The sequence below is a fragment of the Bombina bombina genome, chromosome 1 (assembly GCF_027579735.1).
Source record: "Bombina bombina isolate aBomBom1 chromosome 1, aBomBom1.pri, whole genome shotgun sequence".
NCBI lineage: Eukaryota > Metazoa > Chordata > Amphibia > Anura > Bombinatoridae > Bombina > Bombina bombina.
The window spans coordinates 981,540,033-981,560,432 of NC_069499.1; the positions used below are offsets into that span (position 1 = coordinate 981,540,033).

Consider the following 20,400-nt stretch of genomic DNA (forward strand, 5'->3'; position numbering starts at 1 on the left):
TCCCCATCACTCCACAGAGACAGCAATATTTAAGGCTACCAGCGACCTATTTACAGCAAAATCAAAAGGCCACTTCTCTCTGCTTATCCTCCTTGATCTGTCCGCAGCCTTTGATACTGTCAACCACCCTCTTTTGCTCCAAACCCTCCAATCCTTCGGCATTTGTGACACAGCCCTCTCGTGGTTCTCTTCCTACCTGTCAAACCGTACCTTTAGTGTAGCCTTCTCTGGGGCCTCCTCTGCCCATCACCACTTTCTGTTGGAGTACCGCAAGGCTCTGTCCTCAGTCCCCTTCTCTTTTCAATCTACACATCATCATTAGGTTCCCTAATAAAGTCATTTGTATGCTGACGACATCCAAATCTACGTCTCTGCACTAGACCTATCTCCTTCCTTGCTAACCCGTGTCACTAACTGTCTTTCTCAGATCTCTTCCTGGATGTCCTCTCACTACCTCAAGCTAAAACTCTTCAAAACTGAGCTCCTTATTTTCCCCCCTTCTTCAAAAATCTCCACCCCCCAATCTCTCTATAACTGTTGGCAACTCCATCATTACCCCTGCCCCACATGCCCAATCTCTTGGGGTCACACTTGACTCAGATCTTTCTTTCACATTCAGTCCTTGGCTAAATCCTGCAGCGTCCACCTTAAAAACATCTCTAAAATTAGACATTTCCTTACACAAGACACAACTAAGATTTTAATCCACTATCTCATCCTTTCCATCCTCGATTACTGCAACTCTGTCCTCTCTGGTCTCCCCAGCTGCCGCCTAGCTCCTTTACAATCCATAATGAATGCCTCTGCCAGGCTAATCTTCTTTACATGTCGCTCTTCATCTGCTGCACCTCTCTGCCAATCCCTTCACTGGCTTCCTCTTGCCTCTAGGATCAAACACAAAATTCTCATTCTGACATACAAAGCCCTCAACTGCACTGCTCCCCCCTATATCTCAGACCTTGTCTCCAGATGATCTCCCTCCCATCCCCTCATGATCTCCTACTCTCCTCCTATCTTGTTACCTCCTCACACTCTCACTTACAGGACTTCTCCAGACTGGCTCCCATCTTGTGAAACTCTCTGCCTCGCTCCACAAGACTCTCCCCTAGTTTTGAAAACTTCAAGCGTTCCCTAAAGACTCTACTGTTCAGGGATGCATACAACCCACACTAACCTTTCTCTATACCGTTTCCTCTCCTCCATTGCTATCCCCTTGAACCCCCTTAGCATGTAAGCCTAAGAGCCATGCTGTTTGCAGATCACCTTCATAAGAGCTGACTACAACAGTGCGATTCTTAGCAGGGACCTCTACCCGTCTGATCCCTATACATGTTTCCTTGTATTCCGCCTATGTTTATAGCGTTGCAGAATCTGTTGGCGCTCTACAAATAACCAATAAAAAAAACCAGTCTGAGCAGCTTTAGTTCCTACATTATGCTGAATAATTATTTATGTAAATGTATGCTAATGAGCATGGCTGGTATTTTTTGCCAAAAAGTTGGCAACCCAATTTGTCTTATTAAAGGGATATGAAACCCAAAATTTTACTTTTGTGGTTCAGAGTATAGCATTTTAAAAATGTTATCAAATTTGCTTTGTTCCCATGATATTCTTTGTTGAAGTGATACCTAGGTTGGCATCTGGAGCACTACATGGTATGAAATAATGCTGCCATCTAGTGCTCTTGCAAATGGATATCATTCTTGCAAAACTGCTGCCATATAGTGGTCCAGTCATAGGCCAGTCAGATGTTAATTAGAAACTTGCATATCCCTTTAAACAGTTTTATTTATTTATTTATAATTTTACATCTTGGATATAAAACATGTACCAATAATACTGTTACTTTGGTAATGATATTGTTCATATTATTTCAGGGACTTGCTGGATCTGATGGACTTGCAGGAGATAAAGGCGAGATGGTATGTAAATAGATTTGGATAATTCATTTACAGTCTAGATAGGAAGAACTTTCAGATACATTCACATACTATATACCACGAAGAAAAAGAACTGTACATAATCCCATAACTCTGTGCTTCATTCAACGTCAGTAGTAACTATGAATAAAATTGTGTGTTTTTCCCCTTTCTTTCCTAATTTGACTTAGTTTTGTTTTGCATACAAAGTAAAACATAGAGGTAATAACATCCTGGAAAAGCAGAAATTAAAATGGAAAAACTGCTCTTCCAGAATGAGGAATCCATCACTGAACTAAAGACACAATTTATTAAACAAAACAGGTGCTGTTATCTGTAATAAATGCCGGATAAATGGCAAAATGTGGAGCATAGCAGAAAAGAGTTTTATTTGGGCAAAATAATGTTTAATGACTAAAAATAATATTGATAATATCCAGAATATTGTCATTAGTTATCTCATTGTTGTATTTGGAAAACTAGAAGAAAAAGCTCCTAATTAACCTTTGTCTTTTTTAGGGACATTTTGGCCCAGTGGGACAAAAGGGAGAGGTAAGCAAAGAGCTGATATAATATACTTACAACAATGGATTAGAAAAGTCTTTTCTTTTTTTAAATCACTAATTACTTTATACAGGTGAGTAGGAAATTCCCTTTACAGGAAAACCCATAACTTCATAACATTATTAGCATTGGCTTAGATCCTATGATTGTGGCTATTATAAAGCCATTCTGCAACATCTTGTGGCAGCACTATTTTTATGTTAGTGACGGTAGTATGCTCTAATCACCATTATTTATGACAGCAGACTGTATGCACACTATGAGCTAGATTATGAGTGGCGCCGTAACTGTTGCGTGCAAGTGAAAAGGGGTTTATCGTGTCTCTTTGCGCATGTCAGAAGTAGCGCGTGTATTACAGGTTGAAAGTAAACTCATTCGCCCAAGCACAATTGAATTTAATGCGCGTCAGAGCTCTTGTTAACTATTCATCTAAAAAGTGGCACAAAAAAACATTAAAAATACATTTAAAAGTGCAATTACACTCATAATAACACTATCTAATAGATATGAGGTCTTAGATGTATGAAAAAAAAAGGACTGCAAAGGGCTTTAACATAGAGATACATATATATGTCTATATATATATATATATATATATATATATATATATATATACAGTATCCCACAAAAGTGAGTACACCCCTCACATTTTTGTAAATATTTTATTATATCTTTTCTTGTGACAACACTGAAGAAATGACACTTTGCTACAATGTAAAGTAGTGAGTATACAGCCTGTATAACAGTGTAAATTTGCTGTCCCCTCAAAATAACTCAACACACAGCCATTAATGTCTAAACCATTGGCAACAAAAGTGAGTACACCCCTACGTGGAAATGTCCGAATTGGGCCCGAAGTGTCAATATTTTGTGTGGCCACAATTATTTTCCAGCACTGCCTTAACCCTCACTGGAGTCCTCTTCCACTCCTCCATGACGACATCACGGAGCTAGTGGATGTTAGAGACCTTGCGCTCCCCACATTTCTTTTGAGGATGCCCCACAGATGCTCAATAGGGTTTAGGTCTGGAGACATGCGTGGCCAGTCCATCACCTTTACCCTCAGCTTCTTTAGCAAGGCAGTGGTCGTCTTGGAGGTGTTTTTAGGGTCGGTATCATGTTGGAATACTGCCCTGTGGTCCAGTCTCTGAAGGGAGGGGATCATGCTCTGCTTCAGTATGTCAAAGTACATGTTGGCATTCATGGTTTCCTCAATGAACTGTAGCTCCCCAGTGCCAGCAGCACTCATGCAGGCCCAGACCATGACACTCCCACCACCAAGCTTGACTGTAGGCAAGACACACTTGTCTTTGTACTCCTCACCTGGTTGCCGCCACATAGCTTAACACCATCTGAACCAAATAAGTTTATCTTGGTCTCATCGGACCACAGGACATGGTTCCGGTTTCAGGGTCTTGGCAATCTTCTTATAGCCTAGGCCATCTTTATGTAGAGCAACAATTTTTTTTTTCAGATCCTCAGAGTTCTTTGCCATGAGGTGCCATGTTGAACTTCAAGTGACCAGTATGAGAGAGTGTGAGAGCGATAACACAAAATTTAACACACCTGCTCCCCATACACCTGAGACCTTGTAACACTAACGATTCACATGACACCGGGGAGGGAAAATGGCTAATTGGGCCCAATTTGGACATTTCCACTTAGGGTTGTAGTCACTTTTGTTGCCAACGGTTTAGACATTAATGTGTGAAATATTCATATTTCCTGTCAGGTTAGCGCACTTGAGAAAATGTGATCAGGTTTGCGCTAGTAAGGGGTTATCCCCCACACACACTTTTCGAGCTCTGTTGAAGTGTATGGGTCAATACATTAATATGGTCGCAATATTTGGACTTCTGCTTTTTGCGCCTGAGCGTAAACTACTGTTCCACTCATAATCTAGTACTATATGTGTGCCAATAATAAAAGCAGCTTCTCCAGGATGATCTCAAAGGTAAACCTAAGGAACTTATGATCCCATCCCACTGACTAGGTCCCAATCTATTGCTAGCCCTAAATGCAACTCAGGTGACCAGTCTGCAATCAACAATTGACAGTCATTTTGACTCGGCCCCTAACTAAAATCTGTCTAAATGCAACCTACTCCACTAGTCTTGCAATATATTTAATCATATCCTGGATTTCCTAACCCCATCTGCTATCTAACAGTTACTGTCATGTGCCCCCCTCAATTGTAATTAATGCTATATTCCCCAGTGGTTTACCCAGGCCTCACAACATGACCTTCACTTAAAGATAATACCCCCTAAACTCCAAGGGAACCCCCACATGACCTCTCTCAGTGCAACAATCACCACTTCCCAACACCTTAGCACATCCCAACACCTAAGGGCTCCACTGAACAATAAAAATAAAATAATAAATAAATAATAAAGTTAAACTATTAAAAAAACACCAAGATTTCCTTTTTTAATCCTAGTTCCAACCTCTTAGCTAGCAGTAATAGGGTATCTTGCCCCCAATGGTCTGGACCTAGTCTGGGTTTAACACTTATTTATAAAACTTTTAAAAGAGATTTACTAATCAGAAGCGTTAGTGGCATCAGTTATCCCTCTCACTAGAATTTAGATTGGTTAATCTGATTAACAAATCCAGATTGCTTTAAAATATCCTAAATAGGACAGAACCACAGACTATCATTAAAACCACAGTGCTAAAGAATACCATGAAAGAAATGGCATATATGAACTTCACAGGCTTACGTTATGGGGAGCAAGGAAGCTAAGGCCTAGATTTGGAGTTCGGCGGTAAAAGGGCTGTTAACGCTCCGCGGGCTTTTTTCTGGCTGCACCATAAATTTAACTCTGGTATCGAGAGTTCAAACAAATGCTGCGTTAGGCTCCAAAAAAGGAGCGTAGAGCATTTTTACCGCAAATGCAACTCTCGATACCAGAGTTGCTTACGGACGCGGCCGGCCTCAAAAACGTGCTCGTGCACGATTCCCCCATAGGAAACAATGGGGCTGTTTGAGCTGAAAAAAAAACCTAACACCTGCAAAAAAGCAGCGTTCAGCTCCTAACGCAGCCCCATTGTTTCCTATGGGGAAACACTTCCTACGTCTGCACCTAACACTCTAACATGTACCCCGAGTCTAAAGACCCCTAACCTTACACTTATTAACCCCTAATCTGCCGCCCCCCGCTATCGCTGACCCCTGCATATTTTTTTAAACCCCTAATCTGCCGCTCCGTAAACCGCCGCAACCTACGTTATCCCTATGTACCCCTAATCTGCTGCCCTAACATCGCCGACCCCTATATTATATTTATTAACCCCTAATCTGCCCCCCTCAACGTCGCCGACACCTGCCTACACTTATTAACCCCTAATCTGCCGAGCGGACCTGAGCGCTACTATAATAAAGTTATTAACCCCTAATCCGCCTCACTAACCCTATCATAAATAGTATTAACCCCTAATCTGCCCTCCCTAACATCGCCGACACCTACCTTCAATTATTAACCCCTAATCTTCCGATCGGAGCTCACCGCTATTCTAATAAATGGATTAACCCCTAAAGCTAAGTCTAACCCTAACACTAACACCCCCCTAAGTTAAATATAATTTTTATCTAACGAAATAAATTAACTCTTATTAAATAAATGATTCCTATTTAAAGCTAAATACTTACCTGTAAAATAAATCCTAATATAGCTACAATATAAATTATAATTATATTATAGCTATTTTAGGATTAATATTTATTTTACAGGCAACTTTGTAATTATTTTAACCAGGTACAATAGCTATTAAATAGTTAAGAACTATTTAATAGTTACCTAGTTAAAATAATAACAAATTTACCTGTAAAATAAATCCTAACCTAAGATATAATTAAACCTAACACTACCCTATCAATAAAATAATTAAATAAACTACCTACAATTACCTACAATTAACCTAACACTACACTATCAATAAATTAATTAAACACAATTCCTACAAATAAATACAATTAAATAAACTAGCTAAAGTACAAAAAATAAAAAAGAACTAAGTTACAGAAAATAAAAAAATATTTACAAACATAAGAAAAATATTACAACAATTTTAAACTAATTACACCTACTCTAAGCCCCCTAATAAAATAACAAAGCCCCCCAAAATAAAAAATTCCCTACCCTATTCTAAATTAAAAAAGTTACAAGCTCTTTTACCTTACCAGCCCTGAACAGGGCCCTTTGCGGGGCATGCCCCAAGAATTTCAGCTCTTTTGCCTGTAAAAAAAAACATACAATACCCCCCCCCCCAACATTACAACCCACCACCCACATACCCCTAATCTAACCCAAACCCCCCTTAAATAAACCTAACACTAATCCCCTGAAGATCTTCCTACCTTGTCTTCACCATCCAGGTATCACCGATCCGTCCTGGCTCCAAGATCTTCATCCAACCCAAGCGGGGGTTGGCGATCCATAATCCGGTGCTGAAGAGGTCCAGAAGAGGCTCCAAAGTCTTCCTCCTATCCGGCAAGAAGAGGACATCCGGACCGGCAAACATCTTCTCCAAGCGGCATCTTCGATCTTCTTCCATCCGGAGCGAAGTGGCAGGATCCTGAAGACCTCCAGCGCGGAACATCCATCCGGACCGACGACTGAACGACGAATGACTGTTCCTTTAAGGGACGTCATCCAAGATGGCGTCCCTCGAATTCCGATTGGCTGATAGGATTCTATCAGCCAATCGGAATTAAGGTAGGAATTTTCTGATAGGCTGATGGAATCAGCCAATCAGAATCAAGTTCAATCCGATTGGCTGATCCAATCAGCCAATCAGATTGAGCTCGCATTCTATTGGCTGTTCCGATCAGCCAATAGAATGCGAGCTCAATCTGATTGGCTGATTGGATCGGCCAATCGGATTGAACTAGATTCTGATTGGCTGATTCCATCAGCCAATCAGAAAATTCCTACCTTAATTCCGATTGGCTGATAGAATCCTATCAGCCAATCGGAATTCGAGGGACGCCATCTTGGATGACGTCCCTTAAAGGAACAGTCATTCGTCGTTCAGTCGTCGGTCCGGATGGATGTTCCGCGCTGGAGGTCTTCAGGATCCTGCCACTTCGCTCAGGATGGAAGAAGATCGAAGATGCCGCTTGGAGAAGATGTTTGCCGGTCCGGATGTCCTCTTCTTGCCGGATAGGAGGAAGACTTTGGAGCCTCTTCTGGACCTCTTCAGCACTGGATTATGGATCGCCAACCCCCGCTTGGGTTGGATGAAGATCTTGGAGCCAGGACGGATCGGTGATACCTGGATGGTGAAGACAAGGTAGGAAGATCTTCAGGGGATTAGTGTTAGGTTTATTTAAGGGGGGTTTGGGTTAGATTAGGGGTATGTGGGTGGTGGGTTGTAATGTTGGGGGGGGGGTATTGTATGTTTTTTTTTACAGGCAAAAGAGCTGAAATTCTTGGGGCATGCCCCGCAAAGGGCCCTGTTCAGGGCTGGTAAGGTAAAAGAGCTTGTAACTTTTTTAATTTAGAATAGGGTAGGGAATTTTTTATTTTGGGGGGCTTTGTTATTTTATTAGGGGGCTTAGAGTAGGTGTAATTAGTTTAAAATTGTTGTAATATTTTTCTTATGTTTGTAAATATTTTTTTATTTTCTGTAACTTAGTTCTTTTTTATTTTTTGTACTTTAGCTAGTTTATTTAATTGTATTTATTTGTAGGAATTGTGTTTAATTAATTTATTGATAGTGTAGTGTTAGGTTAATTGTAGGTAATTGTAGGTAGTTTATTTAATTATTTTATTGATAGGGTAGTGTTAGGTTTAATTATATCTTAGGTTAGGATTTATTTTACAGGTAAATTTGTTATTATTTTAACTAGGTAACTATTAAATAGTTCTTAACTATTTAATAGCTATTGTACCTGGTTAAAATAATTACAAAGTTGCCTGTAAAATAAATATTAATCCTAAAATAGCTATAATATAATTATAATTTATATTGTAGCTATATTAGGATTTATTTTACAGGTAAGTATTTAGCTTTAAATAGGAATCATTTATTTAATAAGAGTTAATTTATTCCGTTAGATAAAAATTATATTTAACTTAGGGGGGTGTTAGTGTTAGGGTTAGACTTAGCTTTAGGGGTTAATCCATTTATTAGAATAGCGGTGAGCTCCGATCGGAAGATTAGGGGTTAATAATTGAAGGTAGGTGTCGGCGATGTTAGGGAGGGCAGATTAGGGGTTAATACTATTTATGATAGGGTTAGTGAGGCGGATTAGGGGTTAATAACTTTATTATATTAGCGCTCAGGTCCGCTCGGCAGATTAGGAGTTAATAAGTGTAGGCAGGTGTCGGCGACGTTGTGGGGGGCAGATTAGGGGTTAATAAATATAATATAGGGGTCGGCGGTGTTAGGGGTGGCAGATTAGGGGTACATAGGGATAACGTAGGTGGCGGCGCTTTGCGGTCGGAAGATTAGGGGTTAATTATTTTAAGTAGCTGGCGGCGATGTTGTGGGGGGCAGGTTAGGGGTTAATAAATATAATATAGGGGTCGGCGGTGTTAGGGGGTAGCAGATTAGGGGTACATAAGTATAACGTAGGTGGCGGTCGGCAGATTAGGGGTTAAAAATTTTAATCGAGTGGCGGCGATGTGGGGGGAGCTCGGTTTAGGGGTACATAGGTAGTTTATGGGTGTTAGTGTACTTTAGGGTACAGTAGTTAAGAGCTTTATAAACCGGCGTTAGCCAGAAAGCTCTTAACTCCTGCTATTTTCAGGCGGCTGGAATCTTGTCGTTAGAGCTCTAACGCTCACTTCAGAAACGACTCTAAATACCAGCGTTAGAAAGATCCCATTGAAAAGATAGGATACGCAAATGGCGTAGGGGGATCTGCGGTATGGAAAAGTCGCGGCTGAAAAGTGAGCGTTAGACCCTTTAATCACTGACTCCAAATACCAGCGGGCGCCCAAAACCAGCGTTAGGAGCCTCTAACGCTGGTTTTGACGGCTACCGCCGAACTCCAAATCTAGGCCTTAGTGAGGCCAGTGAAAGCTACAGGGTTGGGTCAGGTAGGATTAAATGAGAAGGGGGTCCAGATTTTGTTTAGGGTTAATAATGGAGGGGGCTGTATTAAGGTTAATGTTTATTGCTCTGGTGGCAACTAAGGTTTATGGGGGTGATGGTTACAGTTTATTGCTGTAAGAGGGTTAACTATAATTTATTTGTGATTATTGGACTTTAAACCAGGTCATGGTGAGTATACGGACAAAAGGGATTTGTGTCTGCACTGCTGCTGGTCACACATAACAGTAATAGATTCTAAATCTAACACTTAGGAGCTGCTGCAGTATGGCGTATGGCTATTTATTTGCTGACAGGAGTTTGATCATTCACAAGCTGCTATTAACAGCAAAAGTTTTTCATATGCAGGGGCCTTTTGTTTTTATTTTTCACTGGTTTCTATTCTTTTTTTTTACCACCAGCCAGGTGTTAGAGGTGAACCAGGTCCTAAAGGAGTAGTTGGTCCAAATGGTACATCTGGTGTTCCAGGAGTTCCTGGCCCACCAGGACCAATGGGATTCCAGGGTGAACAGGGAGTTCCTGGCATCACTGGCAAGACTGGTGTTCCTGTAAGTATTATCTATTTATATGTATTATATATATATTTTATTACATATATTAAATAATGTATATAAATAGAATGATAATAGACCTGATATGAAATATTCTGCTTTTGCTGCCAACACTCTCGGCAATGCAATGATTGTAAGCCCTAATAATACTATAATGACCACTTCAAACAAGTTAAAATGTGTGTGACAATACTGGTGTTAATTTTATGCACTATTGGTTAGGATATTACTTAAAAATGTACAATAACTAACATTTGTGTTAACCAGCATTAAAGGGACAGTCTACACCAGAATTGTTATTGTTTAAAAAGATAGATAATCCCTTTATTACCCATTCCCTAGTTTTGCATAACCAACAGTTATATAAATACACTGTGATTATCCTGTATCTAAGCCTCTGCAAAATGCCCCCTTATTTCAGTTCTTTTGACAGACATCCATTTTAGCCAATCAGAGCTGGTTCACTAGAACTTCACATACGTGAGCACAGTGTTATCTATATGACACACTTGAACTATCATCCTCTAGTGGGGAAAAATGCCCTGAGAGAAGAGGCGGCCTTCAAGGGTTTAGAAATTAGTATATAAACCTCCTAGGCTTAGCTTTCAACTAAAAATACCACGAGAATAAAGCAAAATTGGTGATAAAAGTAAACTGGAAAATTGTTTAAAATGACATGCCCTATCTGAATCATGAAAGTTTATTTTGGACTAGACTGTCCCTTTAATCATTTTTGGACATGGGATGCCATTTCAAGGGAGCCAGTAAACAGCTGTGCACAAGCATTGCACAAGCTAGTATGCTGCCTGCTAGCTAATACAGGGATAATTTAACTGAATCCACTAGAAAGCTAATAATGTACACTTTATAATAAGCCTTGAGAAGAAAAATAAAATGATAAAAGGACATGAAAAACATTTTTATTTCTTTCATGATACAGATAGAGCATACAATTGTAAACATCCTTCCTGTGCACTACTGGGAGCTAGCTGAACACATTGTGTGAGCCAATGAGAAGAGGCATATATTTGCAGCCACCAATCACCAGCTACCTTCCAGTAGTGCATTGCTTCTCCCCGAGCTTTTCAACAAAGCCTAGCTAGGTATGCTTTTCAACAAAGGATACCAAGAGAATAAATTAGATAACATAAATAAATTGGAAGGATGTTTAAAACTGCATGCTCAATCTGAATCATGAAAGTTTAATTTTGACTTAACTGTCTCTTTAAATACGCTTTTTAAATTGTCAATGTGTTGGATGGCCTTCACAATGTTATATCAATTACCCAATGTTTGGTCTTAAATTGCCACATGTGTTAAATATTGAGTCTCTTTGCTTGTAGCCTAGTTGTACAACTTCATCAATAAACAAACTGTAAGGAATACTTCACAAAGTGTTATGTACTGCACACCACACAGGTTGATAACAGCAGACAAATCATCAACAAATGACTATGTAGAGTTACTCAGACAAGCACAACATGTCTTTGCTGTGTTTCCTGCTACTACATAGTAATCCCAAACTGTGCTATTAATATTTGCTATACCTGCTATTGAACAGACCAGGTACAACCAATAGTGCAGAGTGTAACCCAATACTAAACACAAAGGCCTCTAGTTATTAAGGTCTGGCGGACCTGATCCGACACTGCGGATCAGGTCCGCCAGTCCTCACTGAATACGGCAAGCAATGCGCTCGCCGTATTCAGCATTGCACCAGCAGCTCACAAGAGCTGCAGGTGCAACGCCGCCCCCTGCAGGCTCGTGGCCAATCGGCCGCCAGCAGGGGGGTGTCAATCAACCCGATTGTACTCGATCGGGTTGATTTCCGGCGATGTGTGTCCGCCTGCTCAGAGCACAAAGACCGCTGCTCCTGTTATGGAGCAGCAGTCTTTGTGACTGCTGCTTCGTAACTGCTGTTTCTGGCGAGCCTGCAGGCTCGCCAGAAACACAGGGCATCAAGCTCCATTCGGAGCTTGATACATATGCCCCAAATTGTTTCTTTCATGGTTCAGATAGAGCATGCAATTTTAAGTAACTTTCTAATTTACTCCTATTATCATTATTTCTTCGTTCTATTGCTATCTTTAATTGAAAAGCAGGAATGTAAAGCTCTGGATAGCGCATGCTTATTGGTGGCTACATTTAGCCATCAATCAGCAAGCGATACCCAGGTGCTGAACCAAAAATGGGCTGGCAATTAAGCTTTACTCCTGCTTTTCAATTAAAGATAGCAAGAGAAGAAGAATTAATAATAGGAGTAAATTAGAAAGTTGGTTAAAATTGCATGCTCTATCTGAATCATGAAAGAAACAATTTGGGTTTAGTGTCCCTTTAAAAGGAAAAGCCTTGAAAGCAAAGTGCGGTACAATGTCAAAAACAAAGTTGTTCAGCCAAACCTTCATTTTGAAGCTGAGAGTGAGCGATATACATATAATTGGATGGCTGCATGTATAGATGTTCTGTGTGTGATATATGTGTGATATGTGTGTGTGCAAACCTAAGTCTTTACATATAATGAGAATACTTAAATTTAGTATGTATCCAGCGCATTTCTTCTAGCTCATGGTAAAATACTTGTATTATAAACTAGATTTCCACTTTTTAGAAATCGTTACCATAAAGCAACAACAGCAGTATATTCTTGTTTTTATTTATTTTTATCAGCATTTTGTAATAAATGTTTTCAGGACATCTCAAGCCGACCTCCTGAACAAAAAAAAAAAAAGATATATTTTTTCTAAATATTTTAATAATGAAAATATAAATGGTGATTTTATGCTTTTTAGGGAAAGCTGGCAAGTGAACAGCACATCAGAGAGCTGTGTGGTGGCCTGATAAACGGTAAGTTTAATTTGAAAGTGTCTGATGAGCCCTATATATATTAGTATGTGTCTGACACGAGTTGCCAACCCTAATTTTTGTAACTGTACTAGGAAGAATGTGTAGGTCTATATAGCTTTTTTTATCAAACAATGTATGTATATTATAAATAAATTGATATTCATACATCTGTTTTTTAAGGATTTGTCCCGTGACAAACAACTGAAGTGTATACAAGATAAATATCCAGCACATCACAAATGCTGAATATCAAAAACCTTAGTGATGTTTTCTTTTTATGGATATCTCTTCTTAATTTTCTGAAGGTATTTTTTCTCCATGTTAAAAAGTGACTTACAAGTAACTATTAAAAGGGACAGTCAACACCAGAATTTTTGTTGTTTAAGATAGATAATCCCTTTATTACCCATTCCCCAGTTTTGCATAACCAACACAGTTAAAATAATACACTTTTTACCTAAGTGATTACCTTGAATCTAAACCTCTGCAAACTGCCCCCTTATTTCAGTTCTTTTGGCAGACTTGCATTTTAACCAATCAGTGCTGACTCTTAGGTAACTTCACGTGCGTGAGCTCAATGTTATCTATATGACACACATGAACTAACACCCTCTAGTTGTGAAAACATGCATTCAGATTAGAGGCGGCCTTCAAGGTCTAATAAATTAGCATATGAGCCTACCTAGGCTTAGCTTTCAACTAAGAATACCAAGAGAACAAAGCAAAATTGGTGATAAAAGTTAATTCGGAGAATTGTTTAAAATTGCATGACCTATTTGAATCATGAAAGTTTATTTTGGACTTAACTGTCCCTTTAAGTGTTTGTGTGAGTGCTGATTGGTTTATATGCACAGTGCATACTTGCCAGTTAGAACTTGCTATGAGATGTGTGCATGGTGCTGATATTGGTGTTAACAAAAAAAAAAAAAAGTATATTTATCACATACAAATTTCTGCATCCTCCCTAAATTCAAAATCTAATGTAAAAGAAATGGCATACACGGATACACTCCATAAATATAACAGCTTGCTCAATACATACCTATTTTCACAGAGCCAGAAAACTATATTGTACTGTAACAGTGCATCAATATAAAAAAATGTTCAGGGAAACTTTACACATACTGTAAACGGAGGACTTATGTTCTCTAGTCAATTTTCCATACACTTTGAGTTGCACAATAGACATGGATATTCATTATTAAACAAATATAAAAAACAACAAATGTTACAGTTTTTTTTTAATAACAAATAACTAATGGTGGTAACAGAGAAACTAATAAATGAATGGTTCAAGGGAAGATATTAATTTAATGCAACATTTATATTCATCCATACATCAGGCTTTCCATTAAAGGGCTAGAAAGGTGTAAATTTAAATGTGCATGAGAAACATTTATGTAATATACTTCTATTAGCTAGTTATTACTGTTTTTTTCCAGCAGCATATGCACATATGCTGCGAGGGCCCATGCACCAGCATTCGCAAACAAAACCTTCTTAGCTCACAGAAGCCAAACACACCACCGCCAGTTCTCTGAATGGAAGTATATTGCAAAAACTTCTATTTCATATTGAAATTCACCCATGCACATTTCAAATTTGACCTTTCTATTCCTTAAAGCAAAAACAGTGCTGCAATTCCGGTCATCTTACAGCGTTTTCACCAATCTTGTGCCCAATATATAAACCCCCTCTGCTCAGATTGTGTGTCAGATGCTGGTAATCACTGTTTGTAAGCACTGCAGTTTTTTCTGTCTGAGGGCAGGAATATTCTTAAATTTATATTAAAATATGTAACTCACAATAGTGGGGAAGACGCAATATAAAAACAAAGCCAGGTTGGATGGTTTCATGAAATGTTTATAATACTGTTCAGTTTTGAAGTTTTTGGACAAATTTATATTTGTTCATAAAGATCTATGTGTACCGCATACTGCAAAGCAAAATATTTGGGATTAAAGGGACATTCCGGTCAAAATTTAAATGCACATATGAATTACATCTTTGATTAGAAACATTTTTGCAATATACATGTATTGGCATTGCAAAAATGCGTCTAGCAATTACTGTTTTACTATTAACATTTTTCTCTGCATGTGCATGTGAAGTATAGCTAGATATTCTCAGTGCACCAGCATTTTAAATAATGAAGCTGCTCAGAAAGCAATTGGAGCATGTATTGTGTCAGCAATTAACACATTTAAGAGACATTAAACCCCAAAAAAATTCTTTCATGATTCAGATAGAGAATACAATTTTTAAAAAGTTTCTAATTTACTTCTGTTATCAAATTTATTTCATTCTCATGTTATTCTTTGTTGAAGAGATACCTAGGTAGGTAGCGTACACATGCATTAAGCACTACATGACAGGAAAAAGTGCTGCTATCTAGTGCTCCTGCTAATGTATAACATTGTTGCAAAACGGCTTCCAAATAGTACTGCAGACACGTGCACACTCGAGCTTACATTTCTGCTTTTCAAATAAGGATAACAAGAAAACGAAGAAAATATGATAATAGAAGTAAATTAAAAAATTGTTTAAAATTTTATGTTCTATCTAAATCATGAGGGGAAAAAATTCTGTTTCTTTCATGTAATTAGCAAGAGTCCATGAGCTAGTGACGTATGGGATATACATTCCTACCAGGAGGGGCAAAGTTTCCCAAACCTCAAAATGCCTATAAATACACCCCTCACTACACCCACAAATCAGTTTTACAAACTTTGCCTCCTATGGAGGTGGTGAAGTAAGTTTGTGCTAGATTCTACGTTGATATGCGCTCCGCAGCAAGTTGGAGCCCGGTTTTCCTCTCAGCGTGCAGTGAATGTAAGAGGGATGTGAGGAGAGTATTGCCTATTTGAATGCAATGATCTCCTTCTACGGGGTCTATTTCATAGGTTCTCTGTTATCGGTCGTAGAGATTCATCTCTTACCTCCCTTTTCAGATCGACGATATACTCTTATATATATACCATTACCTCTGCTGATTCTCGTTTCAGTACTGGTTTGGCTTTCTACTACATGTAGATGAGTGTCCTGGGGTAAGTAAGTCTTATTTTCTGTGACACTCTAAGCTATGGTTGGGCACTTTTTTATAAAGTTCTAAATATATGTATTCAAACATTTATTTGCCTTGACTCAGGATGTTCAACATTCCTTATTTCAGACAGTCAGTTTCATATTTGGGATAATGCATTTGAATAAAACAATTTTTTTCTTACCTTAAATTTGACTTTTCCCTGTGGGCTGTTAGGCTCGCGGGGGCTGAAAATGCTTCATTTTATTGCATCATTCTTGGCGCTGACTTTTTTGGCGCAAATTTTTTTTCTGTTTCCGCGTCATACGTGTCGCCGGAAGTTGCGTCATTTTTTACGTTCTTTTGCGCCAAAAATGTCGGCGTTCCGGATGTGGCGTCATTTTTGGCGCCAAAAGCATTTAGGCGCCAAATAATGTGGGCGTCTTATTTGGCGCTAAAAAAAATATTGGCGTCACTTTTGTCTCCACATTATTTAAGTCTCATTTTTTATTGCTTCTGGTTGCTAGAAGCTTGTTCACTGGCATTTTTTCCCATTCCTGAAACTGTCATTTAAGGAATTTGTTCAATTTTGCTTTATATGTTGTTTTTTCTATTAGATATTGCAAGATGTCCCATGTTGAAGCTGAGTCAGAAGATACTTCTGGAAAATCGCTGCCTGGTGCTGGAGCTACCAAAGCTAAGTGTATCTGCTGTAAACTTTTGGTAGCTGTTCCTCCAGCTGTTGTTTGTATTGAATGTCATGACAAACTTGTTAATGCAGATAATATTTCCTTTAGTAAAGTTACATTACCTGTTGCTGTTCCATCAACATCTAATACTCAGAGTGTTCCTGATAACATAAGAGATTTTGTTTCTAAATCTATTAAGAAGGCTATGTCTGTTATTCCTCCTTCTAGTAAACGTAAAAAGTCTTTTAAAACTTCTTATTTTTCAGATGAATTTTTAAATGAACATCATCATTCTGATTCTGATAATGGCTCTTCTGGTTCAGAGGATTCTGTCTCAGAGGTTGATGCTGATAAATCTTCATATTTATTTAAAATGGAATTTATTCGTTCTTTACTTAAAGAAGTCCTAATTGCATTAGAAATAGAGGATTCTGGTCCTCTTGATACTAAATCTAAACGTTTAGATAAGGTTTTTAAATCTCCTGTAGTTATTCCAGAAGTTTTTCCTGTTCCTGGTGCTATTTCTGAAGTAATTTCCAGGGAATGGAATAATTTGGGTAATTCATTTACTCCTTCTAAACGTTTTAAGCAATTATATCCTGTGCCATCTGACAGATTAGAATTTTGGGACAAAATCCCTAAGGTTGATGGGGCTGTCTCTACTCTTGCTAAGCGTACTACCATTCCTACGGCAGATGGTACTTCCTTTAAGGATCCTTTAGATAGGAAAATTGAATCCTTTCTAAGAAAAGCTTACTTGTGTTCAGGTAATCTTCTTAGACCTGCTATATCTTTGGCGGATGTTGCTGCAGCTTCAACTTTTTGGTTGGAAGCTTTAGCGCAACAAGTAACAGATCATAATTCTCATAGCATTATTATTCTTCTTTAACATGCTAATAATTTTATTTGTGATGCCATCTTTGATATCATTAGAGTTGATGTCAGGTATATGTCTCTAGCTATTTTAGCTAGAAGAGCTTTATGGCTTAAAACTTGGAATGCTGATATGTCTTCTAAGTCTACTCTGCTTTCCCTTTCTTTCCAGGGTAATAAATTATTTGGTTCTCAGTTGGATTCTATTATCTCAACTGTTACTGGAGGGAAAGGAACTTTTTTACCACAGGATAAAAAATCGAAAGGTAAATTTAGGTCTAATAATCGTTTTCGTTCCTTTCGTCACAACAAGGAACAAAAGCCTGATCCTTCATCCTCAGGAGCGGTATCAGTTTGGAAACCATCTCCAGTCTGGAATAAATCCAAGCCTTTTAGAAAATCAAAGCCAGCTCCTAAGTCCACATGAAGGTGCGGCCCTCATTCCAGCTCAGCTGGTAGGGGGCAGATTACGTTTTTTCAAAGGAATTTGGATCAATTCCGTTCACAATCTTTGGATTCAGAATATTGTTTCAGAAGGGTACAGAATTGGCTTCAAGATAAGGCCTCCTGCAAAGAGATTTTTTCTTTCCCGTGTCCCAGTAAATCCAGCGAAGGCTCAAGCATTTCTGAAATGTGTTTCAGATCTAGAGTTGGCTGGAGTAATTATGCCAGTTCCAGTTCTGGAACAGGGGCTGGGGTTTTATTCAAATCTCTTCATTGTACCAAAGAAGGAGAATTCCTTCAGACCAGTTCTGGATCTAAAAATATTGAATCGTTATGTAAGGATACCAACATTCAAAATGGTAACTGTAAGGACTATCCTGCCTTTTGTTCAGCAAGGGCATTATATATCTACAATAGATTTACAGGATGCATATCTGCATATTCCGATTCATCCAGATCACTATCAGTTTCTGAGATTCTCGTTCCTAGACAAGCATTACCAGTTTGTGGCTCTGCCGTTTGGCCTAGCAACAGCTCCAAGAATTTTTACAAAGGTTCTCGGTGCCCTTCTGTCTGTAATCAGAGAACAGGGTATTGTGGTATTTCCTTATTTGGACGATATCTTGGTACTTGCTCAGTCTTCACATTTAGCAGCATCTCATACGAATCGACTTGTGTTGTTTCTTCAAGATCATGGTTGGAGGATCAATTTACTAAAAAGTTCATTGATTCCTCAGACAAGGGTAACCTTTTTGGGTTTCCAGATAGATTCAGTGTCCATGACTCTATCTTTGACAGACAAGAGAAGTCTAAAATTGATATCAGCTTGTCGAAACCTTCAGTCGCAATCATTCCCTTCGGTAGCCTTATGCATGGAAATTCTAGGTCTTATGACTGCTGCATCGGACGCGATCCCCTTTGCTCGTTTTCACATGCGTCCTCTTCAGCTCTGTATGCTGAACCAGTGGTGCAGGGATTACACAAAGATATCTCAATTAATATCTTTAAAACCGATTGTACGACACTCTCTGACGTGGTGGACAGATCACCATCGTTTAGTTCAGGGGGCATCTTTTGTTCTTCCGACCTGGACTGTAATCTCAACAGATGCAAGTCTTACAGGTTGGGGAGCTGTGTGGGGGTCTCTGACGGCACAAGGGGTTTGGGAATCTCAGGAGGTGAGATTACCGATCAATATTTTGGAACTCCGTGCAATTTTCAGAGCTCTTCAGTCTTGGCCTCTTCTAAAGAGAGAATCGTTCATTTGTTTTCAGACAGACAATGTCACAACTGTGGCATACATCAATCATCAAGGAGGGACTAACAGCCCTCTGGCTATGAAAGAAGTATCTCGAATTCTGGTTTGGGCAGAATCCAGCTCCTGTCTAGTTTCTGCGGTTCATATCCCAGGTATAGACAATTGGGAAGCGGATTATCTCAGTCGCCAAACGTTACATCCGGGCGAATGGTCTCTTCACCCAGAGGTATTTCTTCAGATTGTCCAAATGTGGGGACTTCCAGAAATAGATCTGATGGCCTCTCATCTAAACAAGAAACTTCCCAGGTATCTGTCCAGATCCAGGGATCCTCAAGCGGAAGCAGTGGATGCATTGTCACTTCCTTGGAAGTATCATCCTGCTTATATCTTTCCGCCTCTAGTTCTTCTTCCAAGAGTGATCTCCAAGATTCTGAAGGAATGCTCGTTTGTTCTGCTGGTAGCTCCAGCATGGCCTCACAGGTTTTGGTATGCGGATCTTGTCCGGATGGCCTCTTGCCAACCGTGGTCTCTTCCGTTAAGACCAGACCTTCTATCGCAAGGTCCTTTTTTCCATCAGGATCTCAAATCCTTAAATTTAAAGGTATGGAGATTGAACGCTTGATTCTTAGTCAAAGAGGTTTCTCTGACTCTGTGATTAATACTATGTTACAGGCTCGTAAATCTGTATCTAGGGAGATATATTATAGAGTCTGGAAGACTTATATTTCTTGGTGTCTTTCTCATCATTTTTCATGGCATTCTTTTAGAATTCCGAGAATTTTACAGTTTCTTCAGGATGGTTTGGAGAAAGGTTTGTCTGCAAGTTCCTTGAAAGGACAAATCTCTGCTCTTTCTGTTCTTTTTCACAGAAAGATTGCTAATCTTCCTGATATTCATTGTTTTGTACAAGCTTTGGTTCGTATAAAACCTGTCATTAAGTCAATTTCTCCTCCTTGGAGTTTGAATTTGGTTCTGGGGGCTCTTCAAGCTCCTCCGTTTGAACCTATGCATTCGTTGGACATTAAATTACTTTCTTGGAAAGTTTTGTTCCTTTTGGCCATCTCTTCTGCCAGAAGAGTTTCTGAATTATCTGCTCTTTCTTGTGAGTCTCCTTTTCTGATTTTTCATCAGGATAAGGCGGTGTTGCGAACTTCTTTTGAATTTTTACCTAAGG

The 20,400-nt window shown here is 39.0% G+C and overlaps 1 protein-coding gene across 1 annotated transcript in view; it reads left to right on the top strand.

Annotated features, from left to right (window-relative positions):
• COL9A3 (collagen type IX alpha 3 chain) overlaps window positions 1-20,400 on the top strand; it is a 118,101-nt gene that overhangs the window by 77,838 nt on the left and 19,863 nt on the right. Inside the window, exons 26-29 of the mRNA XM_053707973.1 lie at window positions 1,878-1,922; window positions 2,439-2,471; window positions 9,947-10,093; window positions 12,886-12,940. Coding sequence (XP_053563948.1) covers window positions 1,878-1,922; window positions 2,439-2,471; window positions 9,947-10,093; window positions 12,886-12,940 — 280 coding nt within the window. The remainder of the gene's footprint in view (window positions 1-1,877; window positions 1,923-2,438; window positions 2,472-9,946; window positions 10,094-12,885; window positions 12,941-20,400) is intronic.